Source organism: Podarcis raffonei, chromosome 2 (assembly GCF_027172205.1).
Source record: "Podarcis raffonei isolate rPodRaf1 chromosome 2, rPodRaf1.pri, whole genome shotgun sequence".
In the NCBI taxonomy this organism is placed as follows: domain Eukaryota; kingdom Metazoa; phylum Chordata; class Lepidosauria; order Squamata; family Lacertidae; genus Podarcis; species Podarcis raffonei.
The window spans coordinates 70595384-70617894 of record NC_070603.1 but is presented as its reverse complement, the minus strand read 5'-3'; the positions used below and the strand labels follow the sequence as shown (position 1 = coordinate 70617894).

At 42.4% G+C, this 22511-nt stretch overlaps 1 protein-coding gene across 2 annotated transcripts in view; it reads right to left on the bottom strand.

Annotated features, from left to right (window-relative positions):
• DAG1 (dystroglycan 1) overlaps positions 1 to 22511 on the bottom strand; it is a 64177-nt gene that overhangs the window by 6544 nt on the left and 35122 nt on the right. For both annotated transcript variants that reach the window (XM_053377328.1, XM_053377329.1), the window contains exon 2: positions 17817 to 18217. In XM_053377328.1, the coding sequence (XP_053233303.1) occupies positions 17817 to 18095 (279 nt within the window). In that variant the 5' untranslated portion in view covers positions 18096 to 18217. The remainder of the gene's footprint in view (positions 1 to 17816; positions 18218 to 22511) is intronic.

Here is a 22511-nt window from a genome sequence, read left to right as displayed (position 1 = left end):
ATGACTGCTCTATCTGTGATCTTTACAGTGCATGGTGCACCTTCAATATTAAAATAATATTTTAAAATAAGTAGTAATGTTGATTTGGTGTCTAGAAACTGTATCCAACAACAGGGTCTTCTTATTTTATTGAGGTTTGGGTTTTTTTTGCATTCCAATGTATTTTTAAATTGTTTTATTGGGGTTTTGTTTTTTGCATTCCAAGGTATTCTGAGCCCATGACTAGAATCTGGGTCTTTCTAGGTACAGTTCCAAATGACTTTGCTGCAGTCTAGTACACAGCTGTGATTAAGCTCTCAGAGTAAAAGACATTTTTGTTTTTCTAAAGGTCTGTAGAATTCATATATATTTCATGATTTGCCAAAACTCAAATTTATACTCGGCCGCCATACAGCCAAAATGGATCCATTGCATATGTACTGTACCTCCCTCCTCTTAAAAAAAAAGGAAGCAAAAGGGGAAACATAATAGGTGAACAGAAAAAATAGGTGAACGAAAAAAATACTACTTCCGTAATAGATAGATATCCCAACTTGTTTCAGACTGTACAGTCATATTCCGGGGAAATATTCAATGTAAATAATAGTAACTCAGTTGTATCTGCCTTAAGATGGTTCACATTTAACTAATGTGATACATGCAAACGGAGCCTAAATTATGAAAATACTCTCTCATTCTGGCAAATTGCAAGTATTGTTTAGCCCTCAGAACAGCTAAAGTTGAGGAAACAATTACATTTCAATATCAACAACATTATACAACACACAAACACATTTTACAAAAGGAACAATTAAATACTTTTTTTGGAGAAAAATTACATGAATCACTACAATAGATAATGGTTTAGATTTAATTTAGATAAGCTGATTGAGACCAGCAGTTTTGATTTTATTTTTGGTAAGTGGTGTGTTAACAAGGTAAGATAAGAAAAAAGATGAATACCACAGATAGGTGAATGGAAAAGTTCGTTTTCTCAGAAAACTTACAGTGCAATCCTTTATGTGTCTACCCAGAAGAAAGCCATTTTCATTTTACTCTATAAAAGCAGGTTGCAGCCTGAGTGTAACACTTTTGTCCCACTGACATCAATGGGAGAATTAAGCAAATGCTAAAATTCATGAGTTAAAAAAATGTTTACTTCTGGCCAGATCATTCCCCGTTTTTCTACAAATACTGCCAACCACCTGGAGGTGCAAACATCTCAGTAAGCAAAATGCTATCTATGCTAGCTCCTTCTGTCTTGGGTCCTTTATATTAACAGCTTTCTCTTGAGGAGTTAAAAGTGTTTGTGAACATTCTGTGATATCACAGCAAGGCAGCCCCACTGAGAACATCTTCCGTCAGGGGATAGTATCAGCTAAGTGCTGAATATACTGCTCCCTTTTGAGGATTCATGTTTTTTTAAAAAAATCCATTTTAAGAAATGCCTTTAAAATTATTATTGTCATTGTTGTTATTATTATTATTACTCACAACCACTATTACCATGGATTTTTAAGTAAGGAGAAATTTCAAAGTGTATGCCCAATTCTAGAAATGTTTCAACCATGTGCCTTCTTCCTCTTTTGTTCACTGCAGTCACTGAATCAGTTCAACAAAGCAAGGAATGCAGAACAAAACTGCCCAAATTTTGCCACCTTAACGTTCTTCAGCAAGAGTAAACTCCAGTTTGGCAGGATGACAGCCGAGGCCAGCAGTCAGACAGTGTGAGCCACACCTTAAATATAAGCCTCTTTACCTTGTCAAGGTACCATATGTGGAAGTGCTTATAGAATATTTCACACTTCCTTACTGCAACTTTAAACCTTACTGAGGTAATGCTTGTATTCAATTCTGTCAAAATCACATTGCCAACTGAAGAGACACAGTACTGGACAGATTTTAAATGGCTATCATTTTAGAAACTAGGTGGAAGGATGAAAGGACGAGAATTTGATATGCCTGACTCATAAGCAGACATGTAGTTAAGTCTCGAGGTGATACTGCATAGAAAGATTTTATACTTGGCATCTTTACAGCACTTTTTGTATATTTCAATAATATATGTGAAGCTTCTTAGTTTTTACAGTGGGTATCAAATGTAAGCCAGTATTGCTACTATCCACACTACTGTATTTTCTGTAATTATAAGTTCTTAAAACGTTTTACTGTTCTATTTTAAATTGTACCCTGCCCTGGGACCTTAGGGTAAAGGGCATGTTGTGGTGGTGGTGGTCAACAGCAGTGATTTGAGTGAGGCCAACTAGTGAATTGCCGAGGCAAAGTCTTCCCAGTGCATATCTTACATCCTTAGATCTGAAACTCTCCATTGCCGCTGGAGCTCTACTCTGCCTTTTATCTGTGACAGACTTCGGGAAACAGAAGCAAGAAAGCCAATGAAAGCTGGCAGAGTCCCCTGTGGGCACTAAAGCTGAATACTAGGAGAATGAATCCCCCATGGTTTCCAAGTATTAATATTATCACTTGAGGGGTGCAAATGATTTTTTTTGGGGGGGAGCACTTTGGTACTAACCCAGCCCAATACAATAGTTGAGAACAAGAAAGGAACTACGATTTGCAGGTATCTAGTGTTACATGTGAACTGGATCAAAGACAGATACAGACCTTCAATTTCTAATTGAATAATAAAGCCAATAAATAAATAGATAAATAAAAATGACAACAACAACAAACTTATTTCTGCTTCAGCTGATTATTACTATTTTAAAGAAGTATTCAAATTTGAGGGACAAAGATGAGTAATATTTCCCGCATGATGCTAAACAGGAATGAAGCAACAGTATGTTGCTTCCCTCATAAAACTAAAGCAGCTTTGCAGAACTTCCTCACACTAGAGTTCAGGAAATAAAGTTAACTCTAGCTTCTTTAAGTGCATTTCATACTATGTAGTATAGTATTAGGGCCTCTAACTTCAAAAAGGAGACATGCAGTCCAAAATTCTAACACCAGACCTTTACGACAACCACACTGTACGTTTCCCTGCAGCATCCACACAAACATGACTATAATATGTATACCTCTGGACAGAATCTCAAACAAGCCAACCACTACCGGTGCAGTTTATGGAACTGAGCTCCAAAAGGCAAATGCAAGTAAAAAGAATACCAAGTATGGATTATGCACCCAGACACTGTTTATGTATGGGACTGGTGCCCTTTTCAATAGGGGTTTCACTGCTCATCCTTGCCCCAAGAGTAGCAGATCACTGACAATTTATGCCTATTTAAGTATATACAGATTTCAATTTCTCTTCTTTACTCCTTCCCTGATAATCAAAGAAGATGGGAGACAAAGCCAATTCTCAGATAGTGAAAAGTGCAAGATAACTTTCTAGCACCATAATTTTGCCAAAGTGTAAACCAGGGTTAGTTTTTCCATAATATGTCGCCAATGCTGCAGCTGTGAACTTAAGAAAAGCCCTGCAGGATCAGACCAGCCGCCCATCTACTCCAATATCCTGCTGTCACTCTGTGCTTCAGATGCATCTGTGTGTCAAGGGACTATTATTTTGTTAATGCCTATTTCCACAAACAAACAAATCCCATATACAGTAATTGCATCGTCACACATAGTAGACTTTGCAAGCAGTCAAGACTATGGCTTTGACAAACACAGTATTTTTTACTAAGATGTCACATACAAATATAAACCCAAGAAACACTTTTCTAGTCATACTGCATATATTGGCCAGAATATGTAGTGGAATCTAGAAGAAATTCCATGGTTAAAGCCTCACTTCGGTGTGTACAGACAAGTGGCTACATGAATTACCAAAAAGTGAATGGCTGTGTTTGTGATATTGCCTCCCCATGCTATCTTAGTAGAATAGAAAGATATTCAAGCCTAAGATGACTACAGATGGATAGATGAAAGGAGGCAGGAAGGGAAAAGAAGCTAAAAGGCAGAGAGTCAGGTCACTAAAACCTAGGCAGATTGCATGATTCTCAGATTATCATATCAAGACTCCTATACAGCTGGCTACTTTTAAGAAAGGACTTTTACCGCTAATTTTGTTGCCTCCGGGTCTGGTCCTGACCGGATGGATACTAGAATCAGCAAGGGATACCCACATGACCTGAAAGTGTTGCTGTGCAATGCCAGGTCAATGATTCATAAGACCACTGCCATCCATGACTTGATCATGGATGGAGGACTTGACCTGGCATGTGTAACAGAGACTTGGTTGGATGAAGCAGAGGGGCCTGTCCTTGCCGCTGCTTGTCCACCAGGTTTCTCTTACGCACAGCAACCCAGGTCATGTGGGCGGGGAGGGGGGGGTTGCAGTGATTTTTAGGAAGTCATTAGTTTGCATCAGGCGTCCTATTAGGAAGACCCAGTTTTCCGAGTGCATGTTCTGGAAGTTGGGCAATAGGGGCAGTACAGGATTCCTTTTGGTGTACCAACCTCCCCGCTGCACCAAGGATTCCCTGCCCGAGCTGCTTCAGGTTGTGGCGGATGTTCTCCTGGAGACACCTAGCTTGGTCGTCCTAGGGGATTTTAACATCCATGCCGACACGACCTTACAAGGGGCCGCTCGGGACTTCGTGGAAAGCATGGCCTCCATGGGGCTGTCCCTGAATAAGTCTGGCCCAACCCATAGCCGCGGACATGCCTTGGACCTGGTGTTTACCTCTATGGATGTTGGTGATCTGACACTAAGTAAAAGCAAAACGAAAGAAGTGCCATGGTCAGATCACTTCCTGGTGCAACTGGACTTCTCTGCGACCCATCCCCTCTGCAGGGAGGTGGGACCAATTCGGATGGTCCGCCCCCACCACTTAATGGATCCAAATGGTTTCCAGAGAGTGGTAGGGGATGCTTTATCCCATGTTGATGGCCTTTCAGCTGATTCCCTGGTGGCCTGCTGGAATGTGGAGTTAACCAGGGCTATTGACTGTTTGGCTCCGAAGCGCCCTCTCCGATTGCATGGAGCCCGGAGGGCCCCGTGGTTTTCCACGGATCTGAGGGCAATGAAACAATCGTTGAGACGGCTAGAGCGCCGGTGGCGGATAACTCATTCCGAATCTGACCGGACGCAGGTTAGAGCTCAACGCCGAGCCTACCAAGTGGTGATAGCGACGGCGAAGAAGACTTTCTTCGCCGCCTCTATTGCATCTGCAGAAAACAGCAGCAGGAGACTTTTTCAGGTGGTTCACAATTTAGCGGAACCACCTGCGACATCGGGGCCCAGTACGGGCCACATGATCTCCTGAAATGATTTTGCAAAGTTTTTTGCAGATAAAATCGCTCAGATTCGGGAAGAAGTAGACTCCACCGTGGGAGCAGGGCGGGGGCGGGAGAGTGCTAGAGTCCTGTCTAGTCAAGTTGTGTGGGATCAATTCCAATCTGTTACCTCCGAGGATGTGGACAGGCTGCTTGGACGAGTGAAGCCAATCACCTGTCTCCTGGATCCTTGCCCATCCTGGCTTATAAAAGCTAGCCGGGAAGGACTGGGCGATGGGCTTCGTGGGGTGGTGAATGCTTCCCTCCGTGAGGGATACTTCCCAGACACGCTGAAAGAGGCGGTTATTAAACCGCTTCTTAAAAAAACATCTTTAGATGCGTCCACGTTGGCCAATTATCGCCCAGTCTCAAATCTTCCATTCTTGGGCAAGGTGACTGAGCGAGTGGTTGCTGAACAACTCCAGGCACGCCTGGAAGAAACGGACCATTTGGATCCCTTCCAGTCGGGATTCATGCCTCATCATGGGACTGAAACTGCCTTGGTCGCACTGGTTGATGATCTCCGGCGGGCTAGGGACAAAGGTGAGAGCTGTTTCCTAGTTCTGCTGGATCTCTCAGCAGCGTTTGATACCATCGACCATAACATCCTTCTGGACCGTCTTGAGGGGCTGGGAGCTGGGGGCACTGTCATACAGTGGTTCCGCTCCTTCCTCCTGGGCCGTGTTCAGAAAGTGGTGGTGGGGGATGAGTGTTCAGACCCCTGGGCTCTCACTTGTGGGGTGCCTCAGGGTTCTGTCCTCTCCCCCATGCTTTTCAACATTTACATGCAGCCACTGGGAGAGATCATTAGGAGGTTTGGGCTGGGTGTTCATCAGTATGCGGATGATACCCAGCTCTACCTCTCTTTTAAATCAGAACCAGTGAAGGCAGTGAAGGTCCTGTGTGAGTGTCTGGAAGCGGTTGGAGGATGGATGGCGGCTAACAGATTGAGGTTGAATCCTGACAAGACAGAAGTACTGTTTTTGGGGGACAGGAGGCAGGCAGGTGTGGAGGATTCCCTGGTCCTGAATGGGGTAACTGTGCCCCTGAAGGACCAGGTGCGCAGCCTGGGAATCATTTTGGACTCACAGCTGTCCATGGAGGCACAGGTCAAATCTGTATCCAGGGCAGCTGTTTACCAGCTCCATCTGGTACGTAGGCTGAGACCCTATCTGCCTGCAGACTGTCTCGCCAGAGTGGTACATGCTCTGGTTATCTCCCGCTTGGACTACTGCAATGCGCTCTACGTGGGGCTACCTTTGAAGGTGACCCGGAAACTACAACTAATCCAGAATGCGGCAGCTAGACTGGTGACTGGGAGCGGCTGCCGAGACCATATAACACCGGTCTTGAAAGACATACACTGGCTCCCAGTACGTTTCCGAGCACAATTCAAAGTGTTGGTGCTGACCTTTAAAGCCCTAAACGGCCTCGGTCCAGTATATCTGAAGGAGCGTCTCCTCCCCCATCGTTCTGCCACTGAGGTCCAGCTCCGAGGGCCTTCTGGCGGTTCCCTCACTGCGAGAGGCCAAGTTACGGGGAACCAGGCAGAGGGCCTTCTCGGCAGTGGCACCCGCCCTGTGGAACGCCCTCCCATCAAATGTCAAAGCGATAAACATCTAACTGACATTCAGAAGACATCTGAAGGCAGCCCTGTTCAGGGAAGTTTTTAATATGTGACATTTTAGTGTATCTTTCATCTTTGTTGGAAGCCGCTCAGAGTGGCTGGGGAAACCCAGCCAGATGGGCGGGGTACAAATAATAAATTATTATTATTATTATTATTATTATTATTATTATTATTATTATTTTCTGAAAACTTATAGCTCTGAACACAAACTAATAAGGGTTTGTTTTTGAAGGATACAGTCCTCTCAAAACAAGAAAGCAGAGGCTTGGAAAAGTGTGTTATTTGCATATTTGAAAGCTATCGAAGAACTAACTGAAAGATAGCAGTGTTCACCATGCAACAGAATCAGGTTAGTCAGTTACACCAGAAAGAGCCAAGCATTTTTGTCTCTCTCAGTCACCATTCTGCTTTCGTCCATTCAGTTGTCTAGTGAAGTCACCAAACCTACATCTTCCTCCTCAAGACATTGTTTCTGCCACACACTGAGATGACATGCAGACAAACTTGTTCAACTGTTAACAAGCATATTTCCTCCCTGCTTTTGATTGCATAAAAAGCCCTAGGTACAGTAAGCAACAAGACTTAGGAAATCTATTATACCAGCTTTGGAACAGCAGCATTGGCTACAGGTCGTATGCAAGCACAATTCAAAGTAGACATCCCCAGAGACCATCCTCTTGAGCATGAGCTATTCAGAAATGCCTCAGCGACCCGACTCCATGTTCCCTGCCAAGTGAAGTAAGGGAAGTGGTAACCCGAGACACTCAAACCTTGTTACAGAGGTCCCTTCCAAGAGTTTGCTTGGTGCTGCCTTTTTATTTTTGGCACCAAGTGCATACTTTAGGAAGGTCTGGGCAAGGGACATTGTAAGAAACCTTTCATATATTTTTTTCTGATTTACTGGTTTTACTGCTCAAGTGACTGCTATTTTTATTGATCTAGGTTTGTATTGGTTTCATGGCGCTGTGGTCTAAACCACTGAGCCTCTTGGGCTTGCCAATCAGAAGGCTGGCAGTTCAAATCCGCACAACGGGGTGAGCTCTCGTTGCTCTGCCCCAGCTCCTGCCTACCTAGCAGTTTGAAAGCACGCAAGTGCAAGTAGATAAATAGGTACAGCTGTGGCAGGAAGGTAAATGGTGTTTCCGTGCACTCTGGCTTCCATCATGGTGTTCCATTGTGCCAGAAGCGGTTTAGTCATGCTGGCCACATGATCTGGAAAGCTGTCTGTGGACAAACGCCGGCTCCCACAGCCTGAAAGCGAGATGAGCGCTGCAACCCCAGAGTCGCCTTTGACTGGACTTAACCATTCAGGGGACCTTTACCTTTTTACCATGTAAGTTACTCTAGGAGTAAAACAAAAAAATAATAATAGGAGGGACATATTAGTTCCTCCTTTAAGTATTATTTCTTCCATGCCAATAAGACGGCATGGAGAGAGGGTGGGGATGTGCATGCTGAGCCTGCTCATCTATGCTCCCTGCCCCCCCATCCATGCAATGGGGAGCTTGTCTGTATAGGGGAAACCTACTGAACATATGCTGGCTCTATTTGTGATTTGGAACCTTGCACTCACACCCACTCTCTCTATGAGACCTTAAATAGAGGAAATAGTGGGCTACTTGCTATTGTAAAGGGTAAGCCCCTTGAACGGTACAATGTAACCCAAATAAATGAAATTAATTACTGAATGCAAGCATCTTAGTTCATAAAAGTGATCAATTTTCTTGGGAAAGGGTTGAATAGATGTGTGTATTGAAAACTCACACTCCCTCTCCTCCACAGCTTTGCTGCTGCTGGAGTTCGACTTCTGGGAGGTGCTTATTCCTAGATCTTAACAACTGAAGGCACCACAAAGCAGAACATGGAAGCAGTTGCAGGGAGGGTCTGATACAGAAGAGCGGCTATGTGAAGTCAGAAGCAGGAATGTCAGTGTGTAGATGCAGCAGTAAGTGTTTAAGATAAGAGATAAGATAAGATAAATTTATTGTCATTGTCCATATATACACAGTATACACAACAACGAAAATCAAACACCCACCCAAAGACCGGGTTCACATACACATTTGCACGTATCTCCAACATTCTCATCCTATTCAGACATAATCTATAAAACATAACATAATCCAGAATATAACATAACCTATTTAAAGGCATAACATAACCTAAAACCTATCTCATTCCTTCCTACTTCCTGCTTGCTATTTCTTGCAACTGGCCCTAAGATCATTATTTAGTGCAATCAGAGCTCTTGGATAGAAACTATTCAGAAGGCGTGTGGTTCGTGTTTTCATTGTCCTATATCTTCTGCCCGAAGGCAACAGTTCAAAGAAGTTGTGAGCAGGATGGGTGGGATCTCTCAGGATATTGTGTGACTTCTTCAAAGTGCGAGACGTGAAGATCTCATCCAGGGTTGGTAGTTGGAGCCCAATAACATTCTGGGCAATTTTAATTATTCTCTGTAAAGCTTTTTTATCCGTTTCAGAGCTGCTCCCATACCACGATAATACACTATAGGTTAAGACACTCTCAATGGTACTGTGATAATAGGACAGAAGTAGGTGCTGAGATAGATTCAGTCCCCTGAGCATTCTCAGGAGAGCTTGGACTCAAATATACCCCCAAAGTAACTTTTTTGGTTATCAGATATTAATGCTATCCTGTATTTCAAACCCTCAAGCAATTCAGTTTGAGAAGCAGTTATGTTCAGCGCTGCCTGCCCACTATCATCAGCACGTCTGTGAACTCTGCCATTTTATGCAAGACAGAAATATCTCCTTGGATGCTAAGAAAAAGCCTGCTTTTGTTTCCAATTATTACAAACAAGCATATCTCAAGCAGCTTTCATGGAAGATGATCATGTTCCTATGACTCATGGCAAAAAAGTAATTTGTACTCCAAATGGAACAACAGTGATTTAGAACAATTTAGATTTCTAAAATTGCCATCAAGCTATTTATGAGGTAATGCCTAGTGTCAACAAATGCTTGAAAGTAGATTAATACCCTAATCACAGACCACCTTCACCCCTGCAATCTATAAAACTCAACGCCAACTTCTTGCTTCTGGAATGGATTTGATCTTGTCAGTTTCTGGGATCCACAGCACATCTGTTACTTTCTTTCAGTGCACTGCCCAATTTACTAATTTTTACTCCATCTCTGGGGCTTATATTCATGCTGAAATCCATTATTTACAAGCCCCACACCCAGTATCCTGGATACTACCGCTATAATTTAATATTTCCCCTCAGAATAATTTTTTAATTCCTGAAGATTTTCAGAAGATTTTTGTCTCGACTGCAGATGCCTCACCCTGACTGGATTTAGCTGAAAAACGGATGTAGTGAGGTGGCCAAGTTTGCTGATGATACTCAATTGTTCAGTCATTAAAAGAAAAGGACCTCTCCAAACTGAGTGAATGCGCAGTAAAATGGAAAATGTACGGAAAGCCTGCTTAAGTATGTTTTATAATTTCCAGGAAATGTTTGGGTTTTGATGTTGATTGACCTACAGATCATGGGTAGGCAAACTAAGGCCCGGGGGGCCGGATCCGGCCCAATCACCTTCTAGATCCAGCCCGCGGATGGTCCGAGAATCAGCGTGTTTTTACATGAATAGAATGTATGCTTTTATTTAAAATGCATCTCTGGGTTATTTGTGGGGCCTGCCTGGTGTTTTTACATGAGTAAAATGTGTGCTTTTATTTAAAATGCATCTCTGGGTTATTTGTGGGGCATAGGAATTTGTTCCTTTTTTTCCTCCAAAATATAGTCCGGCCCACCACACGGTCTGAGAGATGGTGGACCAGCCCACAGTTGAAAAAGGTTGCTGACCCCTGCTCTAAGCAAAGAGTCAAGCTACGTCTCCACCTTCCCCAAACAATGGAGGCAACTGAAACAGGCAATGTTCAGTTGAAAATTTGACCATCTGAACAAGCTTGAATGCTGAAGCCATGTTGGTTTTGACTTCTCAGCATAACAAGGAATAGTCAGTGAATGAAAAGCAGATTGCAAACTTTGCAAGAACTCATGAAGATTGCTTCAATTCTAAATTTAGGAGCAAAAGAACTCCCTTGCTGGGTAAAATCAAAAGTCTACATGGCCCAGCACTCTTTCTAACACTGGCTAACCAAATGCTCAAGATACTCACTCCAAGGGCATGATGCAATTAACCATCCACCATTTGTCCAAGCATCTGGCAATCAGATAAACTACTTTTGAATATGGAAGCTCTAATATTGATTGGGAGATCTATTCTCCATGTGTTTATATATTCCCTTTTTAAAATTAAAATAAACCTAAACCAGTAGCCACAACTACATTTTGTAGCGATCAATTCATTATTATTCTTTGAATTAGAATTCCCTTGCATCTGTTCAAGACCTAAATGCAACATACTTCAAGCCATCTGGGACCTATTAGTCAAAGCTGTATTTTATTGATCATGAATTTTAAGAGAGTCAGATTCAAAGGTCAGAAATTTAAGAAGAAAAGATGCACTATGATTGTTATCCTGGAAAATAAGGACAAAAGCTGCATAAAATCAAATGCTGACCTCGAGAAAGCTATTTTTGATATGCAGTGAACATTCTGCAGTATGCCTTCTTCTGGGACCACCCAGGAACACCAGTCAAGCATCTGAACCTCTAGACATCCAATGTAACCACTAGAGGGAACTACGAGGCTCACTCAAGAATACTAACTAAGTAGTACAGACAACTAGGTGTGTTACGATAAAATGAAAAAAATGTAAGGAACATGCCTGGTTATAGTATAACAGTGGAACTGCATCCCAGATGCTAAATTGAAGGCACATTTTTTAATTTCTTGTTTCAAAACATTCAGTCTATTCAACTGGAGAAAATGGAAACACTGAATAATCAGTGGGCAATTAGAATATTTCCACTATGCATACCAGACATTTAACCATACCCCGGCAAGATCCATTTTAAAGATGTGGAAATGACCCGTATTTGAAGTGACATTTGTCTTTGGCGTCTGTAATAAACAACTTCTCTATGAGATCACATTGTTCAAAACTCAGCAAAGTTCTGAACAGCTGCTCCATCTAATACCATTCTGCCACTCCCACTGTAACGCCTTCCATTTCCAGATGTGCCCATATTTATTATAAAGGAACTATTCAGAGGACAACTCATTTCCTCTCTCATATGACAAGAGGGCATGCCAGTAATTTCACTGGGTGGTCACTGCAAAACATTGACTGTCCGATGAAATGCTGCCGGTCTGAAAACATTTCGCTTAATCTAGAGTCTAGCAGGGTGCTTGAACAAGGGACCTGTTGCCTGAATCCTGCTCTCCGTTTTGTTGCTCACAGTCCAGGGCAGAATGCCAAATTTTGAAAGAGGGCACTTCTCCACACATGACCTTTTTGCAAGCAAAAGGCCAAAGGAAAAAGAATCTATGATACAACATTTGCACCAGATGCTAAGCGCATATTGATGCTTTGGACTCCCAACTAATCACCACTTGCTGCTATTTCCTCAGCCAGCAGATATTCTGATGGCTGAATTGGCAGGAGGATTAAAACTTCTGCTAGTGACCTTCATCCAAGCCACGCAGACCATGTATACAATTACTTACTGGTTATCTTCTCCTTCTTTAAAATTCAATGCTAGAGGACACTATTCAGGAGTGGCAACGTCAAGAAACAAGGAACTGTCAGTGTGAAAAGTTTGTAATTAGACTGAGTCATATCTTCCAAGTGTGGAACCCACAGTTGGAAGCTAAAAGGCCAAAATCTGTCACAATGGGAGGCATACATGACTGCACCAGTGAAAAACTGGACAAGATCTTCTTTGAGTCTCTTAGCACATGCCTCTGTGACAATCCCTTTATATCCTGGGAGTCCACAGGTGTTACTGAAACTATGTACGGCAAACAGCATTAGGTTCCCACAGACCCAGGCATGCACAATTCTCAACCCATTAGTTAGCAGGCAGCCTGCCAAGTGCTCCCACTGCATTAGCTTGAAGCTTTCACGGAAAGTGCTCTTTGCACCACATTGACCCTAATCTTGAGTTCATGTTCAGTTAGAAATCCATGTGTTAATCTTCTTAACAGAAGGCCAGGAGAGAAAAATGCAGCATAGATGGCAACTCCTTGCTACATCCAAATGCCTCAGAAGAATGTCTCTCACAGTGCAGCTATTGCATTAATAGGGACAGAGCCCTGCCCATGTGACCCCACTCACAGCTGATAATGAGCCTGTTTGGTTTCTCCGAACAAAACTGCTCAGATCCTGTTTGTGGGACGAAATCTCCTTAATATCCGATAAGAATAAACCTGTTAAATAAACCTGTTAAATAAAAGCCTCTCCAGCAGATGGTGATAGTTATTGGACTTGTGAAAAGAAGTCTCCAGACTGCGCAAGCAAAGCAGCTTTGCATAGCTTTATTGCCAACTAGTCCGTCAGTCACAGAAAACACCATTTAAATGGAGTCAACAATTAACCAAAGATTAAATGGATTTGGTTTTGCTCTTGACAATTCACTGACATGGCACCATCTGTGTATCAGTTATGTGTATGTACAGCACTGCAGAGAGGCTGAAAGGAAGGAGATTCCATCTCCAAAGGAAATACTTCCCCATACTTCCATTTTGTTGGAGGTCACAGAACCTAACTAGTGTAGCTTCCAAGGCAGATCCAGATTGGTCCTTCATTCAATTGCTACAGAAACACCTGCTGCCAAATGTTTATCTATTCCTAGCATGTTTTTTGGGGGGGAGGGGGGATTCCATTTAAGAGTGTTCAACAAAAGTGATCACCACCAACATACCCAATAATTGCCTCTTCTGTTTAGTAGGAACCTACTTTTCTCTGCAGAATAATTGTTGAGATTTTACTCAGCAGTGTGACCAGAGAAAAAGGTAGAGTAATTATTTGCTAATTATTGTTGGTCCCTTAAGTATTACACTGCACCCTTTTGGCAAGAAGACTAACACAGTTCTTAAAGCTCATGTAGGGTAGAAGAAACTATTTAAAAATGGCATTGTGACCTTGATGGCAAAACAATGCAGGCTTGAAAACAGACATTTATCTGACCTGCAGTTAGTAAGACTCTCCTCCAGGTGACAAAGGAGAGAAGCTTTTGTAAAGCAAAGAGAAGTGCTGATTATTTTCTCTCCCTTTCATACCTCTGGTATTGTATTCTGGTAGAATACAATTAATACCACATGGATGGGGCAAAGAGGCTACAAGAAATTGTTATGGGCAAGTAATTTCTGTGTATTTGCTTAAAGATCTAAGGTAACAAATCCAATTTGAAGGTTCACATGTCTAAAAAACAAACACTGAAAATACTATCCTAGAAAAGTGTGGAGAGCTCAACATGTCAGAACTTCCCAAAAGGTTTAGATGTCATAAGACTGTGGGGATTAAGTATATTCATCCATTCAAAGTGTTCAGCACTAAAGAGCTAATCTACCGTATGTTTTGCTCTATAAGACGCACTTTTCCCCTCCTAAAAAGTAAGGGGAAATGTGTGTGCGTCTTATGGAGCGAATGCACATGGGGGGCTCTGCTCAGCGCTCTTGGAGGAGCCTTTCTCCCGCTGCCCGGGAGAGGTTGTGCGCGGCTATCCCAGAAGCCAGAATAGCAAGAGGCTATCCCAGAAGCCAGATCCCTCTTGTTGTTCTGGCTTCTGGGGTTCAGAATCTTTTTTTCTTATTGTTTTCCTCCTCCAAAAACTAGGTGAGGCACGTATCAGGTCACGGATGTCAGAAATAAGACTGCAAAATAAGGCATAAACTTGGGCATGAGGCTGATTAACCAAAAATGGAAGTAGTTTGGGGTTTTTTTACCCCGTGATTTTAAGTGAAAAGCAGTCTTTTGTAAAATAGAAGAGCAAATTATGCTGATTACTAATTCAGTTACTGAGTAAATTTCAATGGCCTGTATTATGCAGATTACAGGCCATAACTGTTATTAGTCCTCCTGGTTTTTAAATCCTATAGATGCTGCATAAAGCAAGGTGAATAAAATAATTCCGCACATTTCCAAGCATATGTTGGCCGTTTAGCACAGTCAGCATAGCAAGTTTGGGCAGGATACGATTTCTTCTTTTGAGAAGATGTCAGGCTGCCTTTATCCTGCACTGAAATTCAGCCTGTAGTTCTGTAGGTCTTGTGAATCCTCTGAGGTTGTCCAAGCTCAACACACCTCTGGCATTGCCTAAAATAAGTTGCATCTCAAGATCTCTGAGCATCTTAGTGATTAAAACTAAATATCCTAAAAGGGAAGCAGGACTACAACTGCTCTTACAGTTTGGGAACTACTTAACAGATTACAAGCAGATTCTTGCGCCTTACTTTCAGTTATCAGTACCTATCACTTTCTCTTGACCTTCAAGCTGTGTAAGGCAACACCCATCTGGCTTTCTATGAATGTACCATGTCAACAATGTTGCTAGCAAAGCACTAGTTTCAGCACAGGATAGCAAAGCAGTTCTTGCACAAAAACTTGCACAAAAACCTGCACAAAAACTGAGAACGAAGCCTCAGTAACTAAGCTACACATCTTTCAAGATATAAAAGAATGAGCATGGGTATGAATGATATCTCTTTTTGCCAGCCCATGTTGAGGCCTGGCAACCAGACAGTTGACTACATGCCAAGAACCTTTTTTAAAGCACAGGGCACAAAAAAAGTTATGATCACCTCTGAATTATCTCTGTTTGAGAGGTTCCAGCAAGGGGGACTACATCTTTGACTAACCCTTTAACTAACACTTTCTGCATACTCTCCACAATCCCAGTGCAGTCAATTACTCATATATGCCTTGTTTCCGTCCTCCACCCAAAGACACAGGCTCTTTCAACACAAAGACAAGCAAGTGACAAGATGGTCCAAACCTCCCTTTGGGGGAATGCTTTTGGGCAATAAATGGTTGCTACCTTTCTGGTACAAATTGCTGTGGTTAAATTTTTGTGTTTGCTGTACAGTGGTACCTCGGGTTAAGTACTTAATTCATTCTGGAGGTCCGTTCTTAACCTGAAACTGTTCTTAACCTGAAGCACCACTTTAGCTAATGGAGTCTCCTGCTGCCGCCGCACCACCGGATCCTGATTTCTGTTCTTATCCTGAAGCAAAGTTCTTAACCTGAAGCACTATTTCTGGGTTAGCGGAGTGTGTAACCTGAAGCGTATGTAACCCGAGGTACCACTGTATTCGGGTTTTTCCCTGTGCTGTTTTGTGGCTCTTTCACTGCTTTTATTGCATTTAAATGTGTTTTTTTTAATAGAAATAAAAAAGTGGTTCCTTAACTAAAAACAAGGAAGAAGGGGCAGGAAGGAGTGCAAAGTCAGCAAGTACTTCCTGATTATTTACAGGCCTTGTATCCCATAAATGATTCTAGGTTCTTTCTAATACAGCCTCAACTTTTTGGCTGAAAAGCTGTTGGTTAGGCTGGCTGACTAGTGACAGAATTTATCTCTTTAGGCACTGCGACACTTTCCCCCAGAACAGCAAGTTTCACATCACTACCACAGCTACCTCTCCAATTGGAGAAATGATACATTATTTGTCTGAAACATTTGAATTGTGACAGGCCATGCAAGCCCTGGACTCAGTGGTGGGCTAGGTGAGGGCCAATAAACTAATCCTTTCAAGATGGAGGCACTGTGTGAGAGCAGTTCCAAGTCTGGATAACTGATTAATTGCTTACTTTGAATGGGGCTATACAGAAGGAGCAGGTTTATAGTCTTTCTGTCTGTTGCTAGAGGCCCAGGTGACCTGGATGGTTAACAGTGCCTTTTTTATCAGGTTTGACTGATAGATAGACTGACTTAGAAGCTGCAACTGGTGCAGAATGGCTTGACTGCTCACCAGGGCAGAATATTATGCCAGTGCTGAAAGAATTACATAGCTTGCCAGTTATCTACTAGGCTAAGTTCAAGGTGGTGGTATGGGTGTACAAAGCCTCACATAGCATGTGAAGTTTTAGAAGTTTTTAAGCAGGGGTTGGGTGTCCATCTATCATGTATGAATTGGTTGAGATTCCTGCATGACAGTTGTTTGGATTAGATGACCCTTGGGACCCCTTCCAACTCTACAATTCTATGATTCCTCTTTCAATAAGCCTTCTGAAATCTTTATCTCGGTTGCTATCTGTTTTTGAATTGTTTGATATACAGTGGTACCTTGGTTTGCAACCATAATCCGTTCTGTAGGTCCGGTTGTAAACCAAAACAGGTTGTAACCCAAGGCACACTTTTGCCAATGGAGCCTCCCCCCCCCCCAAAGGGCTGTAATCCAAAAAAAATGGGTTGTGATCCAAAAAAAGGGACATGCACTTCCAGGTTTGGCGTGGTTGTAATCCAAAACGGTTGTAATCCAAAGCAGTTGCAAACCAAGGTACCACTGTATGTGCTGTTGCTTTTTAAACCGTCCTTATAAAAATAATTGCTTTTAAGGTGTTTGTGTGTGTGTGTGTGTTTTGCACATGTTTTTATTATATTGCAAATTGCTTTGGGGTGTCTCATGGAAAGTGATTCATAAATAAACAATAAGATTACATTTAAAAATAAAATGTTAATAAAAAATATCAATAATTATAATACAACTAACAAATTAAAGCTGGGTCTGGCAGCCTCTGTAGCATCCTAAGGCCAGGAAAGTACATCATGGATGCCTGTTCCTACCGAAGTCAGAAAAGGAATGCAAAAATTTTATGCCTAGGAAAGTGACTATGCTTGGAGCGTGTTTATGACAAGTTCTCTTCCCCTAGCATCAAGTTTCAAATTCCATGAAAAGTCAACCCAGATTTCAAAATAGGATCATGTTAGACAAATTAGTATAGTAGATACTTATCCTGATCTTAGTCTCTGTGACATTTGGATGTAAAAGTCAATTTCTAAGCACACCCATTGAGGAGAGAGAGAAGACAAAGACTAGAGAGATAGAAGTAAATACACGGCAGAAGATATTACAGCCCCAAGTTCTCACCTGGATAATTTCGCCATTAGAAGCTATTAGTTCTGTTGGGATGGTGACTCTGAAGGAACGACCCACTACAGCAGAGCTGTCAGGAATCCCCACCACCGCTGGCACATTCTCTCGGAGATCCGAAAGCACTGAATGCATGGAGGCCTCTAACTGGTTTTCCCAGTCCCGTACAACTTCTGAGGCCTCACTAGGCCAATGGCACTTAACAGTAGTAGTCACCATCAGCACTAGCAAAGTCCTCCCCAGTATTGGGGACAGCTGTATAAATCCAAGAGTCATTCTCTCAGCACGTGCCAAGTACTCCGTTGTAGCCAGAAAAGAGATCCAGGGCCCAGCAAGCTAAACAGAGCCGTGCAGTCACCAATCCTTCACACCAGATTCATTGTTGCTAGTCTTGGTACCTGTAAGAGAAACACACACAGAGTCAATGAGCAGGTGAAGGCAAACTTCATGATGACCCTTTGACTAAGGTTCTGTCATCTGGCTAGTGCATGAAGCCTTTCAGAAGCTTGAAGCCCAACTGCCCAAAGAACTCTCCCTCTACTTTCAAAATTCTCCAGTTTCTGCCCCAGTCCAGTTCAATCTTTCTGTCAAGGCTTTTGTTGCCCCTCCGACATCCACAATGTCTTCATCATTTTTAGATTTTACATGGAGCTGCCAGGGGCCTCCCATCCAATTTTCTGCAACAGTTTATAACTTCCTGGCTTCAGCAGCGCTGCAGCATTGAATGTTTCCAGGTTTTTTACTCCCCATACCCTATATCTTTACTGAGTCATAAAAGTATGTGAACAAAGGAAGAAATCAAACGATGTATCATCATAGAGCGGGGCAATCTTTCAAGAAAACAGTAGTAAGTTTGCACAGGGAGTTTGCACTTTAATTATCAGAACATAAGAGCCATTCAGTTCCGCTACTTTGAGCTCAACTCCACACTACAGTTTTCCTAGCCCCAAGTTGGAACGTTACAAACAAGTAATCTAAAGATGACAGCTGTTTTACATAGGTCACTGCTACCCGGACATTGCTTCTGCGTAGGAAATTCCATACAAACACCATGTTGCTTGGGAGAATTGTGTCTATATATTCTGAGAGGTGTGCATGCTGCAAGAATTATTTGCAAAATAGGCTTCCTGCTGCATGGACCAGAGACAAAATGCCTAAACACATCTGGGTACATGAAACTTCCTGCAGAAGAGCAACAGAATTCCATCCTGCATGAAGACATTCACTCTGTATTCCTTATTAGGCAGGTGCATATCTTTACCTACACGTTCTCTGACTGGAATCCCCTCCTGATATGAGATTCCCCTCCCCCCATGCTTCTTACTTTTGTATTGCAGAAATTTCAAATATATTTTCCAATTTCAGAAGTTGCAACACAGAGATAAATGGGGTCCTTTATTAGCTCTATCCATATTTACATACTGTACACAGATGACCTTTTCATTAGGTAGCAGACATTTGCAATACTACTGCTTTTAATAGGGGAAAGTATCAAATGTAATAGTTTTGCTGGGCACTGACACATCATGCAAGCTTGTCTTTCACCAGCTAAAAAGAATCTACACTGATGAGCAATGTCTTTATAGTTTATACGAACACTTTGCTCCATGCACACTTGTAAAAAGCACAGGCCCAGAACTGCTCAGACAATACGTAAATAATAAACTAGACTAGCATTTGCTCTGATAAAACCATTAAAGGAAAGATCTTCAAGGTCAATGAGTAATAGAAGGCTTCCTTAAAGCTCAAAAACCAAAGTGATGATGTGATTACAAGAACTCCCAGTTAGGCACACCTTCTCTAGTGAACTGGAACATTCCTCCCATGCGTTAAGGATTGTGTCAGAACAAGTTCTGACCCAATTTGGAAGAATACTGATCTGCAGGTTAACATTTTATGTGTGCATTCCAATGCACAATAAAGTGTCTGAACCAATAGCTTAGACAATATTTGAATGCATGAATGTGCTTCTTACTACATTTTGGTAGCCTTGGGGCAGTAGTAATTTCTGTCTGGAGTGTGGAGGAAGGGGAGACAACACAGGAAGGAGCATCACGGTGTCAGTGTGTGCAGACTATGAGGCTAAAAGACAGCAACTCTGGAGGTAGCTTCAGCCACATTAGTGCAAATGCACACCCAATGCATTGTTGTCTTTTGCTTTGGGCAGAAGCTCCACCCCCACTGTGTGGCAACTACACCATATGCTAATATGGAAAGACTCCACTTTGTGGGTGGGGCAGAAATTTCAGCTACCCAACTTCCCCCTTCAAGCCACCAGCGTCTTCAAACAGCTGTGAAGGCCTCATTACAGGTGCAGGGAGGGAGGGAGGGGCCTCTTCCCCACAACTATGCTATTTGATGCATCTATCTTGGAAACAAATGAGTAATTATGTACATTGAAATGAGCAGGCCCAGTCTTAAAAGCTACCTGGATGGAGAATCTGGGAACTACGCTTAAGCCACTGAGTTCTTTTGAAGACTAATGGGTTAGAGCAGTGAAAAAATATACTTATAGAATATAACTGGATTTGACTTTGTCTAGTCAGAGGGACCTCAGAGCTTCTTTGCATGGCTCAGCTGAGCATTAAACGGCCCCCACTCCACAGCTGAGAGAGCTAGGGCAGAAGAAGTTTAAAAAAGTCGAGGGAGGAACAAGTTGTATCGGGCCCAGTGATACAGCTTGCTCCTCTCTCTGCAGTATAAGGGGCAGGACAATGGTGGCTTCACCCGGCAGTATAGCGCGGGTGAAACCACCGCTGTTCCTGAGTCCCTCTGCTACCAGCGGCTCAATGTTGAAAGTGGCACTGGTAGCAGAGGGACTCAGAAGCAGAGTTAGTTTCACTTGCGATATGCTGCTGGGTGAAGCCGCTATACATCACCCAGGCCCAGTTGAAACACCTCCTACTAGGAGTGTCTCTGTTCAGGATTTCTACCAAGCCAGCCAGCCAGCCAGGCCCTTCTCCAACATACTATAGCTGTAAAGGAATTTAAGCAAGGCATTCTATTCTTCTCTCCTTCTGGTCCTCATGGTTCCCCACAGTATGTCAGTAGCTGCCTCTTCTTTGTGAGTGGCTCTGTTTTGACGCCATTTTTGACAGCACTCACAACATGAGTTTGTTATCTGAGGGAGCAAATACTGAATGTGTTAATGGTTCCTTTGGACGAACTACTTACTACAAGATCAGCAAAGCTGCCTTGCAAATCAGGCACCTAGTGCTTTACACATTGCAGTACTAAAGATTGTGAGGAAGTTTCTGAAATGAACAGGAAAATAATCTAAAACAAACAAAGTATACCTTTATTCAAGGTCCAAACATCAAAGAAAGCCGGTCACTTCAGTGCTCCATGGCTCTTTGAAAAACAAAAACACTTAACACTTGGCAATGCAGGCACTGCCTTTCCACCAGCTCGTATGTTTACATAATGTGCTGCCCACCTGGATTTGGGAGCAAACACCTACAGGCTCCATTTATCAAAATGTGCTTACTTTAATTGGAAAAATATGAGCCAGGAGTGCTTTGTTGCTGTTGGCCAGAACCACATTAGAGCACATAACATTAGTCTTTATGAACAAAAACACCAACCGCAAACAGCAACTACTTGTGACAGAATGCATAAATCTTCATACAACAACTGCAAACTGTAAAAAGAACAAAACATTGGCCTCCAAGACCAAATAAGTTAAGGGAAGCCCCGAAAGCCCCTCAATACCTTAAGGACCGTCTCTCATACAAAGTGACCTGGACCCTGTGTTTGTCATCTGATGCCATTCTCTGTGTCCCTCCTCCTTGATGGGTTCAGAGTGACCCCCCGACTGTGGAACGCTCTCCCCAGAGAAGCTCACCTGGTGCCATCATTACATTAGGCACCAGGCAAAAGCATTCTTCTTTAGCCAGGCCTTTAGCCACTGAATGGCCTGTTAAAACTTTTTTGTGGGGGGAGCCAGGTCAGTTGACTGTTATTATGATTAGTTTATTATTATGCAGACTATTATTATGCTTTTTATTATGTTTTTATTATCAATGGTCCATAAAATGTGTTATTAATGCTGTACACCACACTGGAAGCTTTTGATAAAGGGTGGGATATAAACTGAAGAAATAAATGATAATAAAGCAGCTTCCAAAATTATGTAAAAACTTACACCATTTTGTAAGGCCAGATAATGCATATTATACAAGTCATCAATCCCACAGCAGGAAAAAAAAATCATATTAAAGCCTTCATACAAAAACTGCTCTAAGCCATTACATTTCTACCCATATGAGATTTACTACCAACATTTCAAGATACATATAAGGGCTGCAAATAGAGACAATGCACGTATTTTTATAACCCAATAAAATCTTTAATAAAAAATTTTTTTTTAAAAAAAAATGCATACAAGGGGAAAAAGCCCCGGAAGGCCTTTGTGTAACCTTCACCCCCTGCCAGTAATGCCAATACTCCTCAGAGAGATAGATTTTCTTCAACCAATTTCATCTCTTGACAGGAACACACTTCTCCCAGAGGTTAAGAACCAACCTTGAAGAGTCTTTTCACCCCAAATCCCTCCTTAATCTAAATTCCTTTCCTCGATACTCCACAGCACCAAAATATGCAAGACCTTTGGACCAAAGTGCTGCAAACTGGAAGTTTTACTCTGACTCCCTGGGATGCTTTAGGACCAAGGTTACTATGCAAATATTAGTC